Source organism: Gorilla gorilla, chromosome 11 (genome assembly GCF_029281585.2).
Source record: "Gorilla gorilla gorilla isolate KB3781 chromosome 11, NHGRI_mGorGor1-v2.1_pri, whole genome shotgun sequence".
In the NCBI taxonomy this organism is placed as follows: Eukaryota; Metazoa; Chordata; class Mammalia; order Primates; family Hominidae; genus Gorilla; species Gorilla gorilla.
Window position 1 is genome coordinate 109195860 of NC_073235.2, and position 23095 is coordinate 109218954.

The 23095-nt window shown below is 38.2% G+C and overlaps 1 protein-coding gene across 3 annotated transcripts in view; it reads left to right on the top strand.

Moving 5' to 3' along the window:
• The window catches only part of ADAM23 (ADAM metallopeptidase domain 23), a 177796-nt gene that overhangs the window by 138369 nt on the left and 16332 nt on the right, over positions 1 to 23095 (top strand). For all 3 annotated transcript variants that reach the window (XM_055380411.2, XM_019022744.4, XM_055380410.1), the window contains exons 19-24: positions 5933 to 5983; positions 6700 to 6763; positions 8018 to 8123; positions 11220 to 11339; positions 13336 to 13504; positions 14645 to 14756. In XM_055380411.2, the coding sequence (XP_055236386.1) occupies positions 5933 to 5983; positions 6700 to 6763; positions 8018 to 8123; positions 11220 to 11339; positions 13336 to 13504; positions 14645 to 14756 (622 nt within the window). The remainder of the gene's footprint in view (positions 1 to 5932; positions 5984 to 6699; positions 6764 to 8017; positions 8124 to 11219; positions 11340 to 13335; positions 13505 to 14644; positions 14757 to 23095) is intronic.

The window sequence follows — 23095 nt, forward strand, 5'->3', positions numbered from 1 at the left end:
TGCTATATCCCAGAGGTTTTGATAGGTTGTGACATCATTGTCATTCAGTTCAAAGAATGTTTTAATTTCCATCTTGGTTTTGTTTTTGACCCAATGCTCATTCAGCAGGTTATTTAATTTTCACGTATTTGCATGGTTTTGAAGGTTCCTTTTGGAGTCGATTTCCAGTTTTATTCCACTGTGATCTGAGAGAGTGCTTGATGTAATTTCAGTTTTGTTAAATTTATTGAGGCTTGTTTTATGGCCTATCATATGGTCTATCTTGGAGAAAGTTCCATGCACTGTTGAATAGAATGTGTATTCTGCAGTTGTTGGATGAAATGTTCTGTATATATCTGTTAAGTCCATTTGTTCCAAGGTATGGTGTAAATCCATTGTTTCTTTGTTGACTTTCTGTCTTGATGACCTGTCTAGTGCTGTCAGTGGAGTATTAAAGTCCCCCACTATTATTGTGTTGCTGTCTATGTCCTTTTTCTTCCTTCCTTCCTTCCTTTCTTTTTTTTTTGAGATGGAGTTTCGCTCTTGTTGCCCAGGCTGGAGTGCAGTGGTGCAATCTCGGCTCACTGCAACCTCCGCCTCCCAGGTTCAAGTGATTCTCCTGCCTCAGCCTCCCAAGTAGCTGGGATTACAGGCAGGTGCCACCATGCCTGGCTAATTTTTGTATTTTTAGTAGAGACAGAGTTTCACTATGTTGGTCAGGCTGGTCTCGAATTCCTGACCCCAGGTGATCCGCCCACCTTGGCCTCCCAAAGTGCTGGGATTACAGGAGTGAGCCACCATGCCCGGCCAACATTTCTTAGGTCATTAGTAATTGTTTGGTAAATGTGGGAGCTCCAGTGTTAGGTGCATATATGTTTAGGATTGTGATATTTTCCTGTTGGACAAGGCCTTTTACCATTATATACTGTCCCTCTTTGTCTCTTAGCCGCTGTTGCTTTAAAGTTTGTTTTGTCTGATATAAGAATAGCTACTCCTGCTTGCTTTTGGTGTCCATTTGCTTGGAATGCCTTTTCCACCCCTTTACTTTAAGTTTACGTGAGTGTTTATGTGTCAGGTGAGTCTCCTGAAGGCAGCAGATGGTTGGTGAGTTCTTATCCATTCTGTGCTTCTGTATCTTTTAAGTGGAACATTTAGGCCATTACATTCAATGTTAGTGTTGAAATGTGAGGTACCATTGCTTTCATCATGCTCTTTGTTGCCTGTGTGCTTTGGTTTTGTCTTTTTGTTTTTGATTTCTAACTTGTATTTTTGTTTTATAGATCCTGTGTGATTTATGCTTTAAAGAGGTTCTGTTTTGATGTGTTTCCAGGATTCGTTTCAAGATTTAGAGCTCCTTTTAGCAGTTCTTGTAGTGGTGGTTTGGTAGTGGAAAATTCTCTCAGCATTTGTTTGTCTGAAAATGATTGTATCTTTCTTTCATATATGATGCTTACTTTTGCTGAATACAAAATTCTTGGCTAATAACTGTTTTGTTTGAGGAGGCTGAAGATAGGTCCTCAATCCCTTTTAGCTTGTAGAGTTTCTGCTGAGAAATCTGCTGTTAATATGATAGGTTTTCCTTTATAGTTTACCTGGTGCTTCTGTCTCACAGCTCTTAAGATTCTTTCCTTTGTCTTAACTCTGGATAACCTGATGACAATGTGCCTAGGTGATCTTTTTGCAATGAATTTCTCAGGTGTTCTTTGTGCTTCTTGTATTTGCATGTCTAGGTCTCTCACAAGGCCAGGGAAGTTTGCCTCGATTATTCCCTCGAATATGTTTTCCAAGCTTTTAGAATTCTCTTCCTCCGGCCGGGCACAGTGGCTCACGCTTGTAATCCCAGCACTTTGGGAGGCCAAGGCGGGCGGATCACAAGGTCAGGAGATCGAGACCATCCTGGCTGACGCGGTGAAACCCCATCTCTACTAAAAATACAAAAAATTAGCTGGGCGTGGTAACGAGCGCCTGTAGTCCCAGCTACTCGGGAGGCTGAGGCAGGAGAATGGCGTGAACCCGGGAGGTGGAGGTTGCAGTGAGCCGAGATAGTGCCAGTGCACTCTGGCCTGGGCGAAAGAGCGAGACTCCGTCTCAAAAAAAAAAAAAAAAGAATTCTCTTCTTCCTCAGGTACACCAATTATTCTTTGGTTTGATTGTTTAATATATCAAACCTTCTTGGAGGTTTTGTTCATATTTTCTTATTCTTTTTTCTTTTTCTTTGTTGGATGGGGTTAATTCGAAGACTTTGTCTTTGAACTCTTAATTTCGTTCTTCTACTTGTTCTATTGCTGAGACTTTCCAGAGCATTTCACATTTATAAAAATGTGTCCAAAGTTTCCTGAATTTTTGATCGTTTTTTCTTTAAGTTACTATTTCCATGAATATTTCTCCCTTCTTCCATCATTTTTTGGATTTCCTTGCTTTTGGCTTTGCCTTTCTCTGGTCTCTCCCTGATTAGCTTAATAACTAACCTCCTGAATTCTTTTTCAGGTAAATCAGGGATTTCTTCTTGGTTTGGATCCCTTGCTGGTGAACTAGTGTGATTTTTTGGGGAGTGTTGAAGAGCCTTGTTTTGTCATATTACTAGGGTTGGTTTTTTTGGTTCCTTATCATTTGGGTAGGCTCTGTCAGAGGGAAGGTCTAGGAGTGAAGGCTGTTGTTCAGATTCTCTTGTCCCACGGGTGTTCCCTTGATGTAGTACTCTCCCCCTTTTCCTATGGGTATGGCTTCCTGTGAGCTGAACCACAGTGATTGTTGTCTCCCTTCTGTGTCTAGCCATCCAGTGAGTCTACCCGGCTCCAGGCTGGTACTGGGGGTTGTCTGCACAGAGTTCTGTGATGTGAACTGTCTGCGAGTCTCTCAGCTGTGGATACCAGTGCCTGTTCTGATGGAGGTGGCAGAGGGTGTAATGGACTCCATGAGGGTCCTTAGCTTTGGTGGTCTAATGATCTATTTTTGTGCTGGTTGGCCTCCTGCCACAAGGACGTGCTTTCCAGAAAGCATCAGCTGTAGTAGTGTGGAGAGGGACCGGCAGTGGGCAGGGCCCTAGAACTCCCAAGATTATATGCCCTTTGTCTTCCACTATAATCAGCTCTTCAGTTTGTGTGGGAGCTGGGTGGGGCCTGTGACTCCTGGCTTCCCCCACTTTCCTGACAACCTGCATGACTCAGCAGAGGCAGCCATAATCCTCCTAGGTAGAGACCTGGGAGTCTCACCCCCATCCCCCACAGCAGCCACAGCAAGACCCGCCCAAGGAGAGTCTGAGCTCAGACACGCCTAGTCCTGTCCCCACCCGATGGTCCCAGCTTCAAGAAAAAAGGGCTTTAGTTCTTCCCCGGCCTGTGAAGTCTGCACACCCGATTGGTGCCCTCCCCCAAGTTATGGCCAGGAGGCTTCTCGCCCAGTTCAAATTGTTACAAAGTTCAGCTAGAGAATTCCTTCTCCCTGTGGAGTTTTACCCCCTGCTCCTCTGGCCACCTTCCCGATGGATCCCTATGGTGCTAGGCAGGAATGGGCTGCTCGGGGACCCAGTGAACTCTCAGGGCCTTTCTGTTGCTTCCTCTACCCCTGTATTTGGCTTGGCTCTCTAGCTTGACTCAGTTCCAGGTAAAGTCGGAAACTTTTCCTGCAAACAGACCTTCAGCTTCTCCAGCGGGGGTGTGTGTTCCCACTTCCACAATTGGGGCACTCACAGTATTTGGGTGTCTCCTGGGTCCTGCAGGAGCAGTCTGCTTCCTTCAGAGGGTCTGTAGGTCCTCTTGGGATTGCTGGTTTGTTCTTGCAGTCCATCTGGAGCTAAAATTCACAGTGCAGGCCTCCGCATGCTGCTCTGTCCGGAGCTGCAATCTAGTCCTGCCTCCTGTCCTCCATGATCCCGATCACTGGTTGCATTAGTTTTAGAGTGAGTGAATAATTAATGATAGTTGATTAATGAGATAATGATTGCATTTTGAGTGGCTCTGGATGGATTAAAGAAACCACAGGGATTTCTGCTCTTGTGTAGTTGTGTATTTCTGCTTTTTACTGCTGATCCCTTGAATACTCACCAGATTGAAAAGCTGTGGCGAATGAAACATTTATGAGAGTCAGTTATTCTTTAGAAAGGTGTAGAACCAAAGCATTTGCCTTGGAATGTTTGTTAGGAAATTACTGCTTCTTAGGAATGCTAAATTAGTTCTGTTATCTTTCTGTGGTGAACTTGATAAATGGCTCAATATGTGCAGCATAGAATAACATAGTCGTATCTGGTTATTGAGTCATTCATTTATTTTCTCTGTCAGCTCACAGTACTTGCACACCTGCCACATGCCTGGTGTTGTTGTAGGTACTAGGGCAGCAGTAAGGAACAAAACATAGAATCCTGCTTGCATGGAGCTCACATTATGATGGGGCAACAATGAACAAACAAGTAAGTAAAACTTATGAATTGTCAGTTGGTGATAAGTGCTTTGGAGAAGAAAGAAAAAACAAAAAAACTTGTAGACTTCTCTAAAAATAAATAAATAAATAAAAAGCCCTTAAAGCCCTTGTCCTAAATTGGCACAGCCCCAGAGAGTGCCAGCATTGGAGGGGCTGCAGCTTTGAAGAGCATAGGTTCTATAAAGGCCTCTTTGGGATGATGATATTTGAGCAAAGCTCTAACAAAGGTGAGGGAATGAGCCATGCAGAAATCCGGAGCAACAACGGGAAAGCAAAGGCAAAGGCTGTGGGTGGCAGCATGACTGGCGTGTCCACGTGGAGTCACATCAGCCATGGGTGAACAGAAAATGATGTCACAGAGATGACGGGGTGAGAAAGTATAGGAGCAGATCATGTTGAGCTTGGAAGGTCATTGAGTAAGCTGGGAAACAGAAGATCGATGTGATTTGGTATTTACCTTTTTAAAGAGATCACTCTGATAGCAATGTAAACTCTAAGGTGACTAGGATAGAAGCAAGAGACTCAGGTGGGAGGCTATTACAGTAATCCAGGTGAGAGGTGGTGGTGGCTTGGACAGGGTGTGAGCAGTGGAGGTGGAGAAAAGGGGTCAGATTGGAATTATATTTTGAAGATAGAACTAGCAGGATTTATGGACAGACTAGATGGAGGAAGAGTGAGAGAGGAGGGGAATAGAAGATGACTATGGCCTTTGGCTTGAACAATTGGAAGGATGGAACATCATTTACTGAGAAGGTGAAGACTGAGGGAGGACCTCAGTGCACACTGCTGTTTCTTATTTATTTGCCATGCCTGCATATTTTTTTCTTTTTGTATTTGTTTTAAACACTGTGGCAGAGCCTTTGACTTGATCTTTTTACATTCTCTTAAATGTAGTCAATAAAATGTACAGAGAGTAACTTTGGGGGGAAATGAAGTATTTCTTTAAAAAATGATTTGATAAATAGACCTATAAAAAGAAATAACCATCACATCACAGACTGTTCTAGTAACATGTCTGCAGTTTGAAGAGGTCAGAACTATTAATATAATGGAGATATAGCACTTACTTTGTGTTGAAAGGCAGAGTATTTCTTCTGTTTCACTAAAGTAGCCTATAGGTAAAATGTCACGATGTCAAATGCAGATTTGACATTTTCAGAGAGCTGAGCAACTTCTTGTAAATTAGTTTCTTGAATGTGTCCCTTCTGTGTACCAAGCTGATTCATTTCCTTCATTGTCCATTTTAATCTCTTCTACTTTTAACTCTGTAGGCAAGTGAATGTGACTTGTTATTCTGGTCCATCTCACCATAAACAGAGGAAACATATAAAATGCATGTGCCGTGTGGCCCTTACTTACTTATTTTACCAATAATAGGATAAATAATTTGAATTAATAACCTATTTAAGGAGTTGCATGTGTTTTTCTCAATGTTTCTAGTTATATATATCCACCATGCTTGCATTATATATAGTATGTACATTATCTGAAGGTACCTAGCATGCTGAATATTAACTAAAAAGATAATGTTTTGCAGTGCCCACCAAATCTTCATAAGCAAGACGGATATGCATGCAATCAAAATCAGGTATGCTGGGCTATAAATTTTAAGTGTAATTTAAAAAGGATTCATTGGAAAGTTTTTTTTCCTTTTTTGATAAATATTAATATAACTTTGAAGGGAATTTTACTCAAGTAAATTATTATAGTGGGATTCTAATTTAGAGTTGCTTCATGTTATGCCAAATATTAAATATATTTACCTCTGGTGACAAATTGTCCAGATTAAGAGAGAGAGAAAAAAAGAATGTAATGGCTGAAGAACTGGGAGTCTCATTTATTGAGTTGTGACCATCTTTCAGTAATTTCAGCCTGCCTGGTGTGTGAAAGAAAATATGACAATCTGTCATGAGTTTTTTTTCCCCTGAAGCCATATTATAACCTACAGGTGAGTATCATGATGTCAAATGCAGATTTGATGTTTCCTAACCATCCATACACAAAAGAAGCTAAAAATCATTTTGGTGTCTCTCACAGAAATGTACCAATTTTTGTTTGCTGTAAAATTTCAAATTGTAGATGTTTAGTTTACATTCAGAGAGCTGTACAATGAGTTCTGTTTAGAGTTTTAAATTTTTAACTGTTATTCTTGAGATGTTTGTGATCCTTACTGGTCACTGTAAAAATATTAGGGTATGAAATGAAAAAACTTTATCCAAGTGAACCAGAAGGAGACATTGTAGTAAAAACGTTGGGGAAGACAAACTGACTCTGTGTGCCTCACATGTGTGCTCCTGTCCTCAGGGCCGCTGCTACAATGGCGAGTGCAAGACCAGAGACAACCAGTGTCAGTACATCTGGGGAACAAGTAGGTCGCATCTCCTTGCTTGGTGGTTACACATACCATTTTCTCTTAATAGTGTTCTTCTCTGCCAGTCTTGCTGAGAGAGATGCACAGCTTGGAGTGATGTTTTAAAAAAATCTAGAAAGGATGAGAATAAAGAGAACTGTGAATCTTAGTCACAAAAACTATAGAAAACAACTGCTTAAGTTGGGTACTTGTCAGAACTGAGCAGTGCCATTTAGTGGCTGTGGCTCTCAGAGAAGGGGTGTTGCATTCATTTGCAAAGATTGGGTTGAGTACAGTGTGATTATCCAGCCACTTGTGTGATTTATTTTGTACCTTGGTTTTAACATTTGACCCCCTTTTTTTCCATTAACACACACACAAGTTAGCTTTCTGGTTTTTACCGCAGGAAAATACCAGACTTATTTTTTAAATTTTGTCATTTACTGTCTTACTTCAAAGTGAAGAGATGCAGGTACTTCCTGAGATGCAGATAGGTACATGGATGTGATTCTTAGTACATTCCGTAAAAGTTCATGTGCATATCCTCTTCCTGACATTTACAGTGCCTCTCCAATAATATCAGTTCATGAGGGCCAGACGGGGGGAAGAATGAGAAATGCGTCTGCCTTTCTAGCCAAGGCTGGGTTCACCCCAAAGGAAAAGAAAGCACACAGAATGAGAACAGGGCTCTGGCATGAGTGATTTTAGGCTTTGGCAAATATCATTTATTTGACTGATTTACATTCAGTGCTTTAGTTTTGACAGAGAAAAGATAATAGACATATTTGTATTTTGAAAGGTTTAATTATCAAAACTCAGGTGCCAACATAAAATCTCAGTAGGCTACGACTTTATAATTATCTCCTAATATTGATATAAAACAAGATTAAGAATGTTAGTTTCCTGTGTGTCAGTCACTTCACCAATTCCTGCTGATAATCATTCGCACCTTCCATCCTCAAACTCACCAACAAGGATTGGAGAGAAATTTGTTTCTCAGGCTAAAAACAGTGTTGTTTTGGAGCTTTTTTGTATTAGCTTGCAAGAGCCAATTGTTAAATTTTCAGGAATTTTGCAAGCCCATGGACATCACATTGAGTGTGAAATCAGCCATGGAGAATTTATACCATGGAAACTTGCAAATGCTACAAATCAGGATGTTCTTTTTCCTTGTTCTGGAGAATCGGGTGTTAAACACTTACTGACACACTACTGGTTATGGATAACAAAGAAAATGAAAATTAATTTTCTTCTCTTGCCTATCTCCAAAAGAGGCTGCAGGGTCTGACAAGTTCTGCTATGAAAAGCTGAATACGGAAGGCACTGAGAAGGGAAACTGCGGGAAGGATGGAGACCGGTGGATTCAGTGCAGCAAACAGTGAGTGGTCAGCTCTAAGGGCATAATCACTGGACTTGGAAGCCCTTCTTATGCAAGTGCAAAATGAGCACAAAATAAATGCTAATGATTTTTTTTCTAAGTGTTCACCATTCCAAAATTTAAAGTATTTATTTTTAATAGGTATTATTATATCTAGAGGCAAATGGCTATAGATTAAACTGTTACTATGCTACAGATTCATGCCATTTCCACAAAATTCAGAAAATTTCTCAGGTGCCACATTTTACTTCATTTTTGTTCTGACGAGATACTTTGCCAGAGCATTACAAATTAATACTAGCTTTTAATTTTCTACTTTTACTAGAATATATGGCCTATGAATGTAGTAGTATACATGTAATTTAAATGCAAACTATATAGACTGTATATATTTTTGCGACCAACGTGAAATCTTACTGTATTTTTTATCATTTCACAAGTGTAGTAACATTTGATTTAATCAGATATCTAATATCTACACCAGAGATTTTTTTTTCCCTTCCAAAAGCATCTAGTTAGTACATATTAAAGCGATCTTTACTCAGGAAATGAGATGCTTTCAGAGCACATTGATATTTCTTTCTTCCTTTTTTTTTTTCGAGACTGAGTCTCGCTTTATCACCCAGGCTGGAGTACAGTGGCATGATCTCAGCTCACTGCGACCTCCACCTCCTGGGTTCAAATGATTCTCGTGCCTCAACCTCCTGAGTAGCTGGGATTACAGGCATCTGCCACCACGCCCAGCTACTTTTTGTATTTTTAGTAGAGATAGGGTTTCACCATGTTGGCCAGGCTGGTCTTGAACTCCTGGCCTCAAGTGATCCGCCCTCCTCAGCCTCTCAAAGTGCTGGGATTATGGGCGTGAGCCACCACGTCCAGCCTGATATTTATTTGATTAGTTGAGGAAAGTTAGAATTCTCATTAATTAGGTTGTTAAGGTTAATTGAATTACTGTGGAACAATGGAATCATTAAGGAATAGCCCAAACCTCTTTCCTTTTCCTTCTAAAGCAATGAAAATTCTCCTAATTTTGAAGCAGAGCAAGAATTTAAGGGAAGCTTTATTCTCAGTTAATGATCTCTGCTATATTTTACAAAACTTTGCAATTCCATTTAGTCTTTGATGATGGATGAGGCCACAGTAGGCAACAAATCTTTGACTATAATTTTTAAAAAATTAAACCAAAATAATAGAGAACAGAGCTTCTTATCTAATGTCTCATAAGTGAAGCACAGATGTTCCAAGGTGTTGATCCTCAGTCCTCGAGGTGTCGGGGGATAGGAGCAAGGGGAGCCTGAAGTAGTCAAAATCCATGGGATTGGACATCTTGAATTTGATTAGCTTTATTCATTCACTCCATGTCCTAGAGAACCTGATTATCTCTCTGTGTCTCATGACCTCAAAAAGTTTGAGAGGCATTGGATTAGATTATTGTAAAGGATAGCTTTTGAGTATCTGGTAATAGAATACCCAATCCCCAATAAGTTAAGGGAAATTAATGTATTTGAAACTTGAAAAAATCATGAAATATATGACCAGACACGATGGCTTATGCCTGTAATCCCAGCACTTAGGGAGGCTGAGGCGAGTGGATCGCTTGAGTCCAGGAGTTCAAGACAAGTCTGGACAACATAGTGAGTCCTCATCTCTATTTTTTTAAAAAATTGTGAAATGTATAAACATAAAAATAACAAATAAATATACATTTTACCAAATAATTATGAAGTGAACTCCCATGTCACTCCTACATGGGTCAAGAAATAAAACATTGCAGCATCCCAGAAATAGTGCAGATACCTTCATCCTGACTTTTGTGGCAGTCACTTTCTTGCTTTTCTTTAGAGTTTTACTGCCTGTTTTCATCCCTAATGCTTCATGTGTTATTTTGTATTTTGCTTCTCAAGTCCAGCATTTTAAGAGTTTTCTGTGGTGTGTATAGCTGTCTGTTGTTCATTTTTATTATTTATTTGTTTCACTTTTGTAAATGCACAAATGAATCAATATACTATACTTTAGTTCTCCATTCTGTGTTGATGAACATTTAGATTGTTTTCATTTTTTGGCTGTTAGGAACCATGCTGCTATGAATATTCTTGTATATGTAACCTAGTGCACATTTGTACCTCTTTCTGTAAGGCCTGTACATAAGTAGAAAATTTGCTAAGTGATAGGGGATCTTATCATTGTTACCAAATAATGTCAGACTGTTTTCTAAAATGGCTGAACTAGTAAATTCTACCATCAGTATTATGTATATAAGAATTTTATTGTACCATATTTCACCAACACTTGGTATTATCAGACTTTTTGCTTTTATCTGTTCTGGTGGGTGTGACCTGCTATATTAGCATGGTTTTAATTTGCATTTCCCCAGATTACAAGTGGAATTTAGCACATTTTTGTACATTTGTTGGACATGGATTTCCTTTTTTTGTGATGTGCCACTTCAATTCTTTGCCCATTTTTTAGGAGTCATTGTTTACTTAACAGATAGACTGGAGGTAGAGGTCCTCATGGTGCATGAATTTAACAAGGTCACCAAAGACCCAGATAATTTCTGCTCCTCCATCCTGTAACCCTTAGCATGTTGACTTTTTGTCCTTATGCTTTGTGAACTTATGATTGTAAAGTGGATACAAAAGCTACACATTCAAAGGTAGGTAGTAGGGATAGGAGCAAAAGGTCTTCTCCCTGTCAGTCTCTAACCTTTTATCCAGAAAACAAAATCCTCCCAGCCACTCCCTAGCCAGCTTTTCCTCACATCTTCACAGCCCAGGGGCCACTTTTAACTCTAGGAAGACGAGAAGGGGGAATGGATAGGAAAGTGGGCGTCGAGAATGGGAGTACCAAGAATAGATGAGACAGCAGTCATGATCCACCTTTCAGGGCTGGGCACTTTGCTGTTCCAAACAAAACTGTGATCCTCTTAGCAAAGAAGGAGGAGGTTATCACCTACCAATGATATATGATCAAATGTTTTTGTTTAGAAAGAAAGATAATATTTTAAAAATTTGAATCAATGTGGACCGAATCATTTTGATTTTTTGAGCTTGATTCCTCCTGTCTGGTCTGTTTGTTTTCTTTACACATGTTCAGTGATGTGTTCTGTGGATTCTTACTCTGTACCAATCTTACTCGAGCTCCACGTATTGGTCAACTTCAGGGTGAGATCATTCCAACTTCCTTCTACCATCAAGGCCGGGTGATTGACTGCAGGTAACATATTAAATATTGGAAGACCTAATAAGCCATGAGAATTACAAATTTCACAAAATGAAATTTCAAAAAAATCAGAAATCAAAGATTTTTCTAGTTTTTACAAGAGGAAAGTTAATTTAGATTTTATTATCACCTTTCATATTGACAGTCACTTAAAAAGAAACAAAGTTGTATATTGACTTGCAGCTTACATTTGCTCAAAATTATACTAGTTAGTAGTAATATGGCCTTCTTTGTCATCATAATTTTAAGAGTAGAATTATGGTGTTCATTCTAACCCATTATTAAAGTTTTAAGCATTAGAGTATGCCACTATTTGAACACCGTGTGTGTATTTATTTTGTGACTGAAAAGAAAAAGAATTTAAGCTATAGTTTATGAAGTGTATGTCTGGTTTGGAAGATGGCTTAACAAGTACCTAATCACATATAGAAAATATTTATTAAAATAGTATGTATACCTATAAGCAAACATTTGATATCCAGTTGTCTGTAAGTACAAGGCATGTAGATATGAGGCTTATTTTTGTTTAGCCGGGGAGTCATATTATATTCCAAATAGGTATTGTTCCCTTCAAAGTAGTTATAATTCGAAGATACTATTCTCTTACTCAATGGTATTGTTGTTTCTCAAAACACTTTTGGCCTTCCCCCTGCAGAATTGCCTTCAGCATCTGCAAACTTCTACTTTTAGTATCCTTAGAGTACCGTATCTTCACCTTAAGTGAGGTAATATAAGATTTGGGATTATCCAAAAGTAATTTTAGTAAATTCATTGGGTACTAAATTGGCTAATGCTGTCTCGGTGAAATGGTTACTTTTTTTTTTTCTTGCTTTTAAATGGCTCTGAAGACAATTCTAACAGGGTCTTAGTAAGATCCCTCCTGGAATAAATTTGTAGTCTCTAAAGCTAGTTACTTTGACGTATACAAGCTTTATTTGAATGTGTGTTTTCATGCCTTTAGATAAAATAGCCTTGTTAAATTATATTGTTGTATATACTAAACTAGCATATTTGTTAAATATTCAGCAAGATATTCTATTAGTGACTATAGCATTATCATTCAAATTCAAATTATTCCAAACTTTGAAATTTTAGAAGTAAGCACTAAAACACATGAAATAATCTTATGAAACCACTGTCATATATGTGGTCTGTCATTGACTGAAATTTTTTACACAATGGTAAGTACTTGCCTATCTAAACGTATCTAAACATAGAAAAGTCATACTGCCCCTTTTCTATGTTTAGATACGTTTAGATAGGCAAGTACTTACCATTGTGTTATAATTGCCCACAGTATGCAGTACAGTAGTATGCTATACAGAAGTGTAGCCCAGGAGCAACAGACTAGACCATCTAGCAGTGTAGGTGTATAGTAGGCTATACCATCCAAGTTTGTGTAAGCTCATTCTATGACATTTGCACAAAGACAAAATTGACTAATGACACATTTCTTAGAATGTTATCCCCATCATTAAGCTAGGCATGTCTGTAAATATCAATAGAAAATAACTGATTTGTTTATGTTTTTCAATTATGGATAATCAGATCTTCTGAAGTAAGAATAATACTTTTCAAAATATTTTTTATTTGCTGTTTTTGTTCATCATCTGCTTTTTTCTACCATGCTACATCTGAAAGCCTTGGAGAGCTAATGATATATTTGCTTCTTTTGTTCTCATAAAGATACTTCTCTCCTTTAGTCTTAATGTTGGGTCTTGAAAACACGTGAAGATTTAGAATATACTTTGTGCAAATGACATTTTTCTTGTTGATGTGTACTGTAATAATGATAATGAAAGAGTGTTTCTTTTTCATGCTCTTTTATTAAGGAAAGGTAGGGAAAGGGGAAGAAGAAGAGGAGTAAGAAAATGCTAGGAGAAATCCACATCCACTGACAGCCTCTTCAGTTTTGTGAAGAGCAAGCCTCATTCATGTTGATGTTCTAAGTGTGGTGCAAATAGTTATATGGATATCTTTCTTGTTTTAGTGGTGCTCATGTAGTTTTAGATGATGATACGGATGTGGGCTATGTAGAAGATGGAACGCCATGTGGCCCGTCTATGATGTGTTTAGATCGGAAGTGCCTACAAATTCAAGCCCTAAATATGAGCAGCTGTCCACTCGATTCCAAGGGTAAAGTCTGTTCGGGCCATGGGGTAAGTAGGTATCAATGTGACAGCTGGAACCTTCATGGTCTGGCATGGTCATAGTGACTGGACTTTAATTTCAGCCATTCTCCTAGCCAACATGGTGAAACACCATCTCTACTAAAAATGCAAAAAATAGCTGGGCTTGGTGGTGGGCACCTGTAGTCCCAGCTACTCAGGAGGCTTTGGCAGAAGAATCACTTGAACCCAGGAGGCAGAGGTTGCAGTGAGCCGAGATCGAGCCACTGCACTCCAGCCTGGCAACAGAGCGAGACTCCATCTCAACAACAACAACAACAGAAAAGGCCAAATTCAGCCTTGTTAATCGCAATCATGGTATTAGAATATTTCATATTAAAAAGCTTCCTTGTTTGATTTTATCATCTCTGAATGTATTTCTCAGGGAGATAAGGGTTTAAACACTCCTGTCTCTAGTTTGCTCATTGTTATTTATTTCCTGTAGATTACAGTTCCATTCCAGCATGCTGGTGGGTCCCTGGAGAAACAGGGAGGAGACAGAGATCACTCTGGGGTCCTCAGCTTGGCTGACTGAGAAAAGAGGGTTACCAAGGACTAGGGGTGTGGGGGTGTGGTGGGGGGGAATCCTTGTTGGACAGGGAAAGTGCCACCAAGTGAGTTTGGTGTTGGACATGGTAACGGTGAGGTCATACAAGGCACTGGTGATTTATGTCTCCTGGCCTTTTATCTCCAGCAGTGCTTTTGAGCCCACTGTCTATTAATTTATTGAATTAAGTGTATATGTTTTTAAAGTGTGTTCCTAGAAACAGCTACTTCTGAACAAAGTAGAAAAAAGTATCTTATCAGACATTTGTATACTTAAGTAATATCATGATTCAATTTAAGAATAACATGAATAATTCAATTTAAGAATAATAATAAATAATAAGATAAATAATTGAAGAATTTCTTCCTTTTACTCTTTTTCTTTAATTAATGGGAAAAAATGTTACACAATTTGATCTATGCATTATTACCTTGTGTCTAGTGATCAAGACCGTGGGAAACTTTAAAAAGAAATTCCAAATAGCTTTTAAAGCTTCCTCCCTGCCCCCATGTCTCTTTTACATTTATCACTATTATTCTACAAAATACAGTGAAAATGCCATATCTGTTCCTTTTTCTTCACAGGTGTGTAGTAATGAGGCCACCTGCATTTGTGATTTCACCTGGGCAGGGACAGATTGCAGTATCCGGGATCCAGTTAGGAACCTTCACCCCCCCAAGGATGAAGGACCCAAGGGTTTGTGTGATTTTGGTTTCAATTCATGGAATACTGAATTCATTGACACTGTTCCAGTGCACATATCTGTTTTTGCCTTTAAAGTATATAATTTATGTTACTGCCAAATTAAGGATTCTGATATATCATATTTTTAAAATGTGTTTGAATTACTTCTTAGTCTAGAACTGAGATTGGGAAGAAGTAAATATACACATTTTCTTTAATACAGTATTCTTTTTCTCTTTAAACCTTATTCTCTTTCCATAGTCACAAATTATTTTGCAGTTCGTCTAAGCTATGCCATTTTTCTAATAGATCAAATCTTTTTGGCTGACATGAGGCTCTGGTTACTTTTCAATGTTGGAATCTCTCCAGAAGGAAGTTGTCACCTTACAAGCTCTTTTTGAACATTCTTTTGACTAGGAAGGAGTTGGAATTCTTCATAGAACTTTCATTCTTCAAAGAAAATGTGAGAGATCTGGACCTTTGTTTTAATCAGTCATTAAGAGGAGAGAAATTAGAATTTTGGGATTAGAAAGAGACTCAGGGGCCACCTAGGACCACTCTCTATTTTCGCAGATGAGAAGGCCCAGACCCTGAGGTCAGGTCACTTACTGTAGTCACCCAGGTAGTGAGAGACAAGGCCGGGATCAGGACCTAAGTCGTAAGTGCCTGATCTCAGACTCTTGTTCTCTTCCCATCCATTATATCATCTTTTTTTTTTTTTTTTTTTTGAGACAGGATCTTGCTCTGTCACCCAGGTAAGAGTGTAGTGGCACAATCATGGCTCACTGAAGCCTCAAACTGCAAGGCCCAAGAATCCTGCCACCATGCCTGGCTAATTTTTTATTTTTTGTAGAGACAAGGTGTCGCTATGTTGTCCAGGCTGGTCTTGAACTCCTGGCCTCAAGTGATCCTCCCGCCTTGGCCTCTCAAAGTTCTGGGATTATAGGTGTGAACCACTGCACCCGCCCCTCTTACATCATCTTTTTTTTTTTTTTTTTTGAGACAGAGTCTGACTCTGTCGACCAGGCTGGAGTGCAGCGGTGTGATCTTGGCTCATCGTAACCTCTGATGCCTGGGTTCAAGAGATTCTCCTTCCTTGGCCTCCTGAGTAGCTGGGATTACAGGCACCTGCCACTGCGCCTGGCTAATTTTTGTATTTTTAGTGGAGATGGGGTTTCACCATCTTGGCCAGGCTGGTCTTGAACTCATGACCTCATAATCCACCCACCTTGGCTGGGATTACAGGTGTGAGCTACCACGCCCAGCCTCTTACATCATCTTATAATGTAGTCTGTGTTATCAGGAGTATGGTAATCATTTTTCATTATTCTCCCGATTCTCAACCCCTCATACAATTTTCAAAGATCTAGAAAACCCATCAGTCACAAACAGGCCTACTACAGCATCTGTTACATTGTACCTAAGAAACCAAGGAAATACTAGAACCAGTTTTTATATACAGGGATGACGTTGTACATCAGCTGCTTTATCATGGTACTGCTAACAGTTTTTTTTTAAGTAACTGCCGTGCTTTTCTCTGACAGGTAGGAAAATGCATATAGGATTAGTACCATTTAGATCAGCTTAGTTTTGGATGAAAGTTTATTGAAACTCTCTGAACTTCAGTATAGTTTATATGGGAAAAGATGATTTCAGATGCAGATGAAGCTCTGTAGTCCTCAGTTCCTGAAGAGATTTAGGCTGATTCAGGCGCATGTGAATTGTTCAGTAATAGTGGGTGTGTTAAAACACATTTTATGCATTTGCTTAATATGCCCATGATATTAAAATTCTGTAAGAATCATAATCACACCCTCACAGTCTATTTCTGTTCTTCTTCTTCTATTTCTAAAAGGGAACGTATTCCACTTTTACACTTAGTCTTTTGTTACTTTAAAACTAGAACAAAAAATTCTTGGATCCACCTTCTGAAGTTAGATTTAGAGAAGATTTAAGCTCTAACAAGAGAAGCCAAGGTTCATTCTTTCCAAATTTTCTCTCCACAGTGTGTCTGTGATTTTTTTTTTTTAAGATCTAGATGCTGTTTCCTCAAGTGATGTATAAAGATGCCTCAACGGATGAGCAGAGCTAAATTTACTTAGACTCTGCCTTTTTTTCTTTAAGTAGAGTAGGGGATTATTAATTGTCTGGTTCTATAATATCTATTCCCTGTTCCTTCACCCACCCATGCCTAAAAATCTTTGGAGGCATTAAGTAAAGAAAGTCACATTCTAGAGGAAGAGTACTCACAGCTGCCTTTTGTTTTGTTTTGCTTTACTCTCTCCATTTAATGTGGTAGTATCCCACACTACCTTTAAAAAAAAAATAACTTTTTTGATCCTTCAAGTAATACATACTTATTGTAAAAAAATTTGAAAATACGGAAAATATTAAAACTCAGAGGTGCTCAAGATAAGCCTTATTGGGCCTGGCTCAGTGGTTCGCGCCTGTAATCCCAAGACTTTGGGAGGCCGAGGGCAGGTGGATCATCTGAGGTCAGGAGTTCGAGACCAGCCTGGCCAACATGGTGAAACCCCATCTCTACTAAAAATACAAAAATTAGCCAGACACGATGGCACATGCCTGTAATCCCAGCTACTTGGGAGGCTGAGGCACGAGAATTGCTTGAACCCAGGAGACAGAGGTTGCAGTGAGCCAAGATCGTGCCATTGTACTCCAGTCTGGGTAACAGAGTGAGATTCCATCTCAAGAAAAAAAAAAAAAGAGATAAGCATTCTGGTATGCTTCTTTCCTGTTGCATTTTTCTTTTTTCATTTTTAATGAAGACAATGGAGTCATTGCAAAGTTATCTATTGGTTCTAAAATTATTAAAAACCTTATGAATCTCTAATAATTTTGATTAAATTGAAAATGTCATTAAATGAAATAAATGACCTAGTTATTTTTATAAATATTTACATTTCCAGAAAATTCAAGCAATTTTAGTACAAGTAAATAATAGCTTTTATCTGTAATAGCTATCTATATCTTTTTAACCTCTATTTTAAAAATCTATTAATATACTAGTAAAACAGAAACTAAAAAATTTTAAAACTTTGTTGCAGATTTTATTATTTTGTTTTTGATTGTCAGGTTAAAAGAAGATTCCAAGTGAGAAATTATGTGCTTTTCTTTTTATTCAGTTAGCAAATATTTATTGACTGTCTACTATTTAAAAGATAGCGTATGCTTGGCACACAGACACTCCATAAATATTACACTCTTCTCTTTTGAAATATGCAAAGGAAATGAGATGGTGCATGCTAGTGCCACTTTTCAGTTTATCCATATTCATTTGTTTTGTTGCCTTGCCAAAGAGTAATAGGTAATGGACTCAAGTTATTAAAACAATCAATGTTTTACTGACTGTAGGCTCAGCAGTGTGTGAGACACTAAGATTTTTCTCAAAAAATGCATGTTGTGGCCGGGCGCAGTGGCTCACGCCTGTAATCCCAGCACTTTGGGAGGCCAGGGCGGGCAGATCACAAGGTCAGGAGATCGAGACCATCCTGGCTAACACAGTGAAGCCTCGTCTCTACTAAAAATACAAAAAATTAGTTGGGCGTGGTGGCAGGTGCCTGTAGTCCCAGCTACTCGGGAGGCTGAGGCAGGAGAATGGCGTGAACCCGGGAGGCGGAGCTTGCAGTGAGCTGAGATCGCGACACTGCACTCCAACCTGGGCAACAGAGTGAGACACTGTCTCAGGAAAGAAAAACAAAAACTGCATGTTGTATCTTTTTTCTCACGATCCAGCTGGTTTGGTTGGCACCTGCCTGATTGAGCATAGTGTTTGGGCCCTCCCCAAATGCTTGCCATTTATAATGGGCACCACCCACAGTGGCCAATCATCTCCATAGATGAAGGTTTTCTGTATAGGTGCAGTAAGAGTATTAAAAATACTTAGTTTTATATAATTTCAATGTGCTTCCATTATATAGAGAAAAAAATTCAAGAAACATAATGAAAATATGGCCTTTTTAAAAATCATGAACATGGGCATAAAAGATAAATTGTACCCAACTGCCCTTTGGATCAAGACCAAATTAGTAAAAATGAAGGCGAATTCTATGACTCCGTCTTCACTGATTTGAGAATGTCAGAAATGAACTGATGTGTTTTGTGTATTTCTTTTATTTTAACTATAAGTTCCTGGAAGAATAGGAAATTCAACCTCTCCCGTGTGAGGACTGAAAGCATACCTGAAAGCATACCTGAAAGCATTGCCACTATAGTCACCCTGTACTTACTACAGTTGTCCGCTATGGACCCATAATTTAAGGCATGCTAGATTATTCACGCCAACTTCTCAAACCAAACTATTGAAAGACAGGAAATAAGATCTCAAAGCACAAACCATGTGAGCAAGGATTTTTTAAAAAAGATTTTTGTCACATTGCTTTATTTATTTTTTCTACGTTGTTCATTTCACATGCAAAAAAACTCTTTCTTAAGTTTATTTTTAATTTTTTATATTTTTTAAGCCTAGTCCTTCTCTCAACTTGTTTCCACTGAAATCATTATAGAAAATTATTTTGCTTTGTTCTACAAGGACAGAATGTATTTTAACTCTGTTTAAAAGACCTAGAATTCTGTCCTGTTACAGGGAGACCCACATCAAGTACCCCAATTATTGTCTGTATGTAGACACATTCTCAAGGTGCTTACTATAGAATACAGTGGAACTTTTCTCATTTGATAGTTTACATCACCATTGTAAGAAGGAAGAGAAACTGGGACATAGGTAATGTTTTCAGTGATATGTATGGGCAGATATTCCTGGGAAGCTTTGGTCAGACCTTTTCATCACAACCACACTCATCAAATCAGAAATAAAAAGGGCCTTAGAAAGAATTCAGTCTAGACCCCTTGTTTTACAAATGAAGAAACTAAGTTAGTTTTCAGGGTTAACAAAGAGTGAGAGGCAGAGCCAATAATATAACATAATCACCTTATCTTGAGCCAAATGCTTTTTTCTGTTATTCCATACTCCTGTTTTGAAGTCGAATAGTGAGGCTAGGCACAGTGGCTCACGCCTGTGATCCCAACACTTTAGGAAGCTGAGGTGGGCAAATTGCCTGAGCCCAGGAGTTCCAGAACAGCCTGAGCAACATGGAAAAACCCCGTCTATACAAAAAAAAAAATTAGCCAGTTGTGGTGGCATGTGCCCATAGTCCCAGATACTTGGGAGGCTGAAGTGGGAGGATCACCTAATCCCATGAGGCAGAGGTTGCAGTGAGCCAAGATCACACCACTGCACTCCAGCCTGAGCAAGAGAGTAAGACCCTTCTCAAAAAAAAAAAAAAAAAAAAAAAAAAAGCTGAATATTAAGTTATTCTGCTAGTTCTCATAGCACAATAGTAAATAGAAAGCAAAACAATAACCAGGTAGTAATCAAGCTTATTAGCTGATCCATTATTGTCAATGGTGCTTTTTATGGAATTAGATAAGAAAGGAAGTATTATATTATTATCATTTAGTATTTTTAAAACAATAGTTTTGAAGTCTTATTTTCTGAGGTATTAACCGTGAGGAGTATTTAGTGTTTACATTTACCTTTTGCAATATATCCTTTTGCTGACTGTCTTCATCAGTGCACAAATCTTTGATTTTATAGTTTAGATGATTAGATATGAGAAGTTATCCTTATCATATATGATTATGCTTATGTATAATTATGTGCTACCTGGATATTTTTCTCAAATAACAATGGCCTTATCAATAACCCAAGGATATATCAAGTTTAAAAATTTTTTAATAACTGAATTTATTTTGTTTCAGTTCAGAAAAACCCTATTTTCATTGACAGCATAAACTGAAATATATTCTTACATGAAATCATTTATTTTGCATCCTTTTAGACATTTGTCCATGTATCTAAAAATGAACTTGTTTTTTTCTTTTATGGAAAAGAGTAAGATCTGATTGTATGTATAATGTATTGAAATATGGAGCTACATACCAATATTATACGCTAGTATATAAAGAGTTTATTTAGTATTTACTTTTCTTGTCTTGAATTGTAGTGGAATAATAAATCCCTGAAGAAAGCACTTTGGTCCATGGAATACAAATGATGACTTTGATGCCTCCTGCCTGTGAAGTATCAAAAGATACAGGATTTTAACCCCCTTTGGAATCACGTGGGGGAAATAATGCATCTTCTTATTTGAGAAACTCTCTAAAAATAAGGAAAAAAATCCACTCAATTTCAAAACAGCACATTTTCAAAATGTCTGAAGCATGACATGTCTATAAAGGAATTCTACATATAAAATAGAAAATCTTAAGAAAAGGAGAAAATTTATAGTTTTTGATATTTTATACTTACCAAAAATTCTGTCTTTTAGCACAAGTAAACCTAGATAGCAGGGACCAAGACTGAAAATAATAATAAACCAACAAGTAATGGAAATAAGCAGGTAAACAAAAATGAAAACATTCTGCTAGGTAATAAACAGATTCCACAAACACATTATACTGAAAAGTAAGTGTATCAAAGAGTTAGGGAGCAAAGTTAAGTTCCTAATACAAGGATTGTGTTGTCAGCTAGAAGCTTTAAGAGTTCCATCTCCAGGTTTGGTAGGATGAGAAGGAAAATAAGATATATCATCGTGTGTCCAGCGTAGTTCCTTGAACAAAAAAAAAGGTATTTAGTAGGTAATGAATGAATTAATGAATAAATTACAGAATAGATAAATTAGTGTAGAAGTAGAATTTTTTTCAATGAGATGATAAATTCTTTGTAGCAACCTTTGTTTTCAAATATGTCCCCTATAAAAATCCACCCACCCGTGAGCTACTCAGTTAATTTATGTCAAGGTGATGCACAAGTTCCTACTTGCCAAAACAAAGTTCAGCACTCTCTAAAGGAAGAGAACAAAAGCAAAGCAGAATCGACAAAAAGAAAATCTTCACATCTTTAAGAGACAACCATGTTCAGTACAATGACAAAGAATCAAATGGCACTTTACATGTATTTGCAGGATACTGTGTCACTCAAAGTAATGGGAGGGAGAGAGAACAGGGAGGGTAGGGGTGCCTTTGAAAAAGATTTTTTTCCCACTTTTAACTTGCTTTAGCGTTAAGAGTACTTACCAGCTAATAATGTGGAGGAAATTATTCTTTCTCATTGGAGATTACAGACTATATCTGTTCATCTTGAATACCCACTTGAAGCCTCTGTAGAAATGTCTTGTCCTCCGGTTGTATTTCTAAAACCTACATGATTTTGTCTTGTTTCTGCAGTGAGAAATTACATCCATAGCAAAGACAAAAGTCTTTTTAAATTATTTTTATTTATCTTTCATATAGTTCTTACAATTTCTAAAAAATTAACACTCATTTAGTATCACAATTTATGGGAGAGATTTTTTTCTATTATTTAGCGTATGTGGCTTATATAAAAATTGCAGAAGTCATTGGACTGTCATGTATTGCAGCTCTGAGAACCAATGCCTGAAACTTAAGCAAAAAAAAAAAAAAAAAAAAAAGTTATGGCCAGGCACGGCGGCCTCATGCCTGTAATCCCAGCACTTTGGGAGGCCAAGGCGGGCAGACCACAAGGTCAGGAGTTCGAGACTAGCCTGGCCAATATGGTGAAACCCTGTCTCTAACTAAAAATACAAAAATTAGCCGGGCGTGGTGGTGCGCACCTGTAGTCCCAGCTACTTGGGAGGCTGAGGCAGAAGAATTGCTTGAACCCTGGAGGCAGAGGTTGCAGTGAGCTGAGATCATGCCACTGCACTCCAGCCTGGGCGACAGAGCGAGACTGCATCTCAAAAAAAAAAAAAAAGAAAAAAGAAAAAAAAGTTATAAAATAATGTATATCAGTTAATTTAGTATTCTGAAAGCAAGGGTTTTCTAAGGTCTTTTTAAAAATGAGGCTTCATATTTTGAATACCTTTCAATCCCAGTGTTTGCCTCCATAACTTGAAAATCGGAGTAGTTCAGGTGGTTTTGAGTTCTAATGTATTGTCATAGTGGGGAAACATTGCTGCCACCTTCTGTGTTGGTCTTCTTCCCTTAGCCTTCAACACTCTCAGGGGACTTTTCTGTTCTCTGTTGTGTCCCCATCTTTTTTTTTGTTTGTTTTTTAAGAAACCAGGTTGTGCTTAGTCAATGATAAAACTAGAATTTCTCCCTCACATTATTATCTTGTGATAAGATAAAGCAGTATACAGTTAATTAACAGGGTTAGAAATCCAAGATTCTTTCTCTTCCTCTGGGAAAATATTTAGCTAAAAATGTCAGTGAGCCCAATTGTAAGCCTTAAAAAATGGTGGCTTTGAGTCGTGGATCTTTGTTTTGTTTCACTGTCTCAGAGCACACAATACATGTGAAGGGCAGCCTTG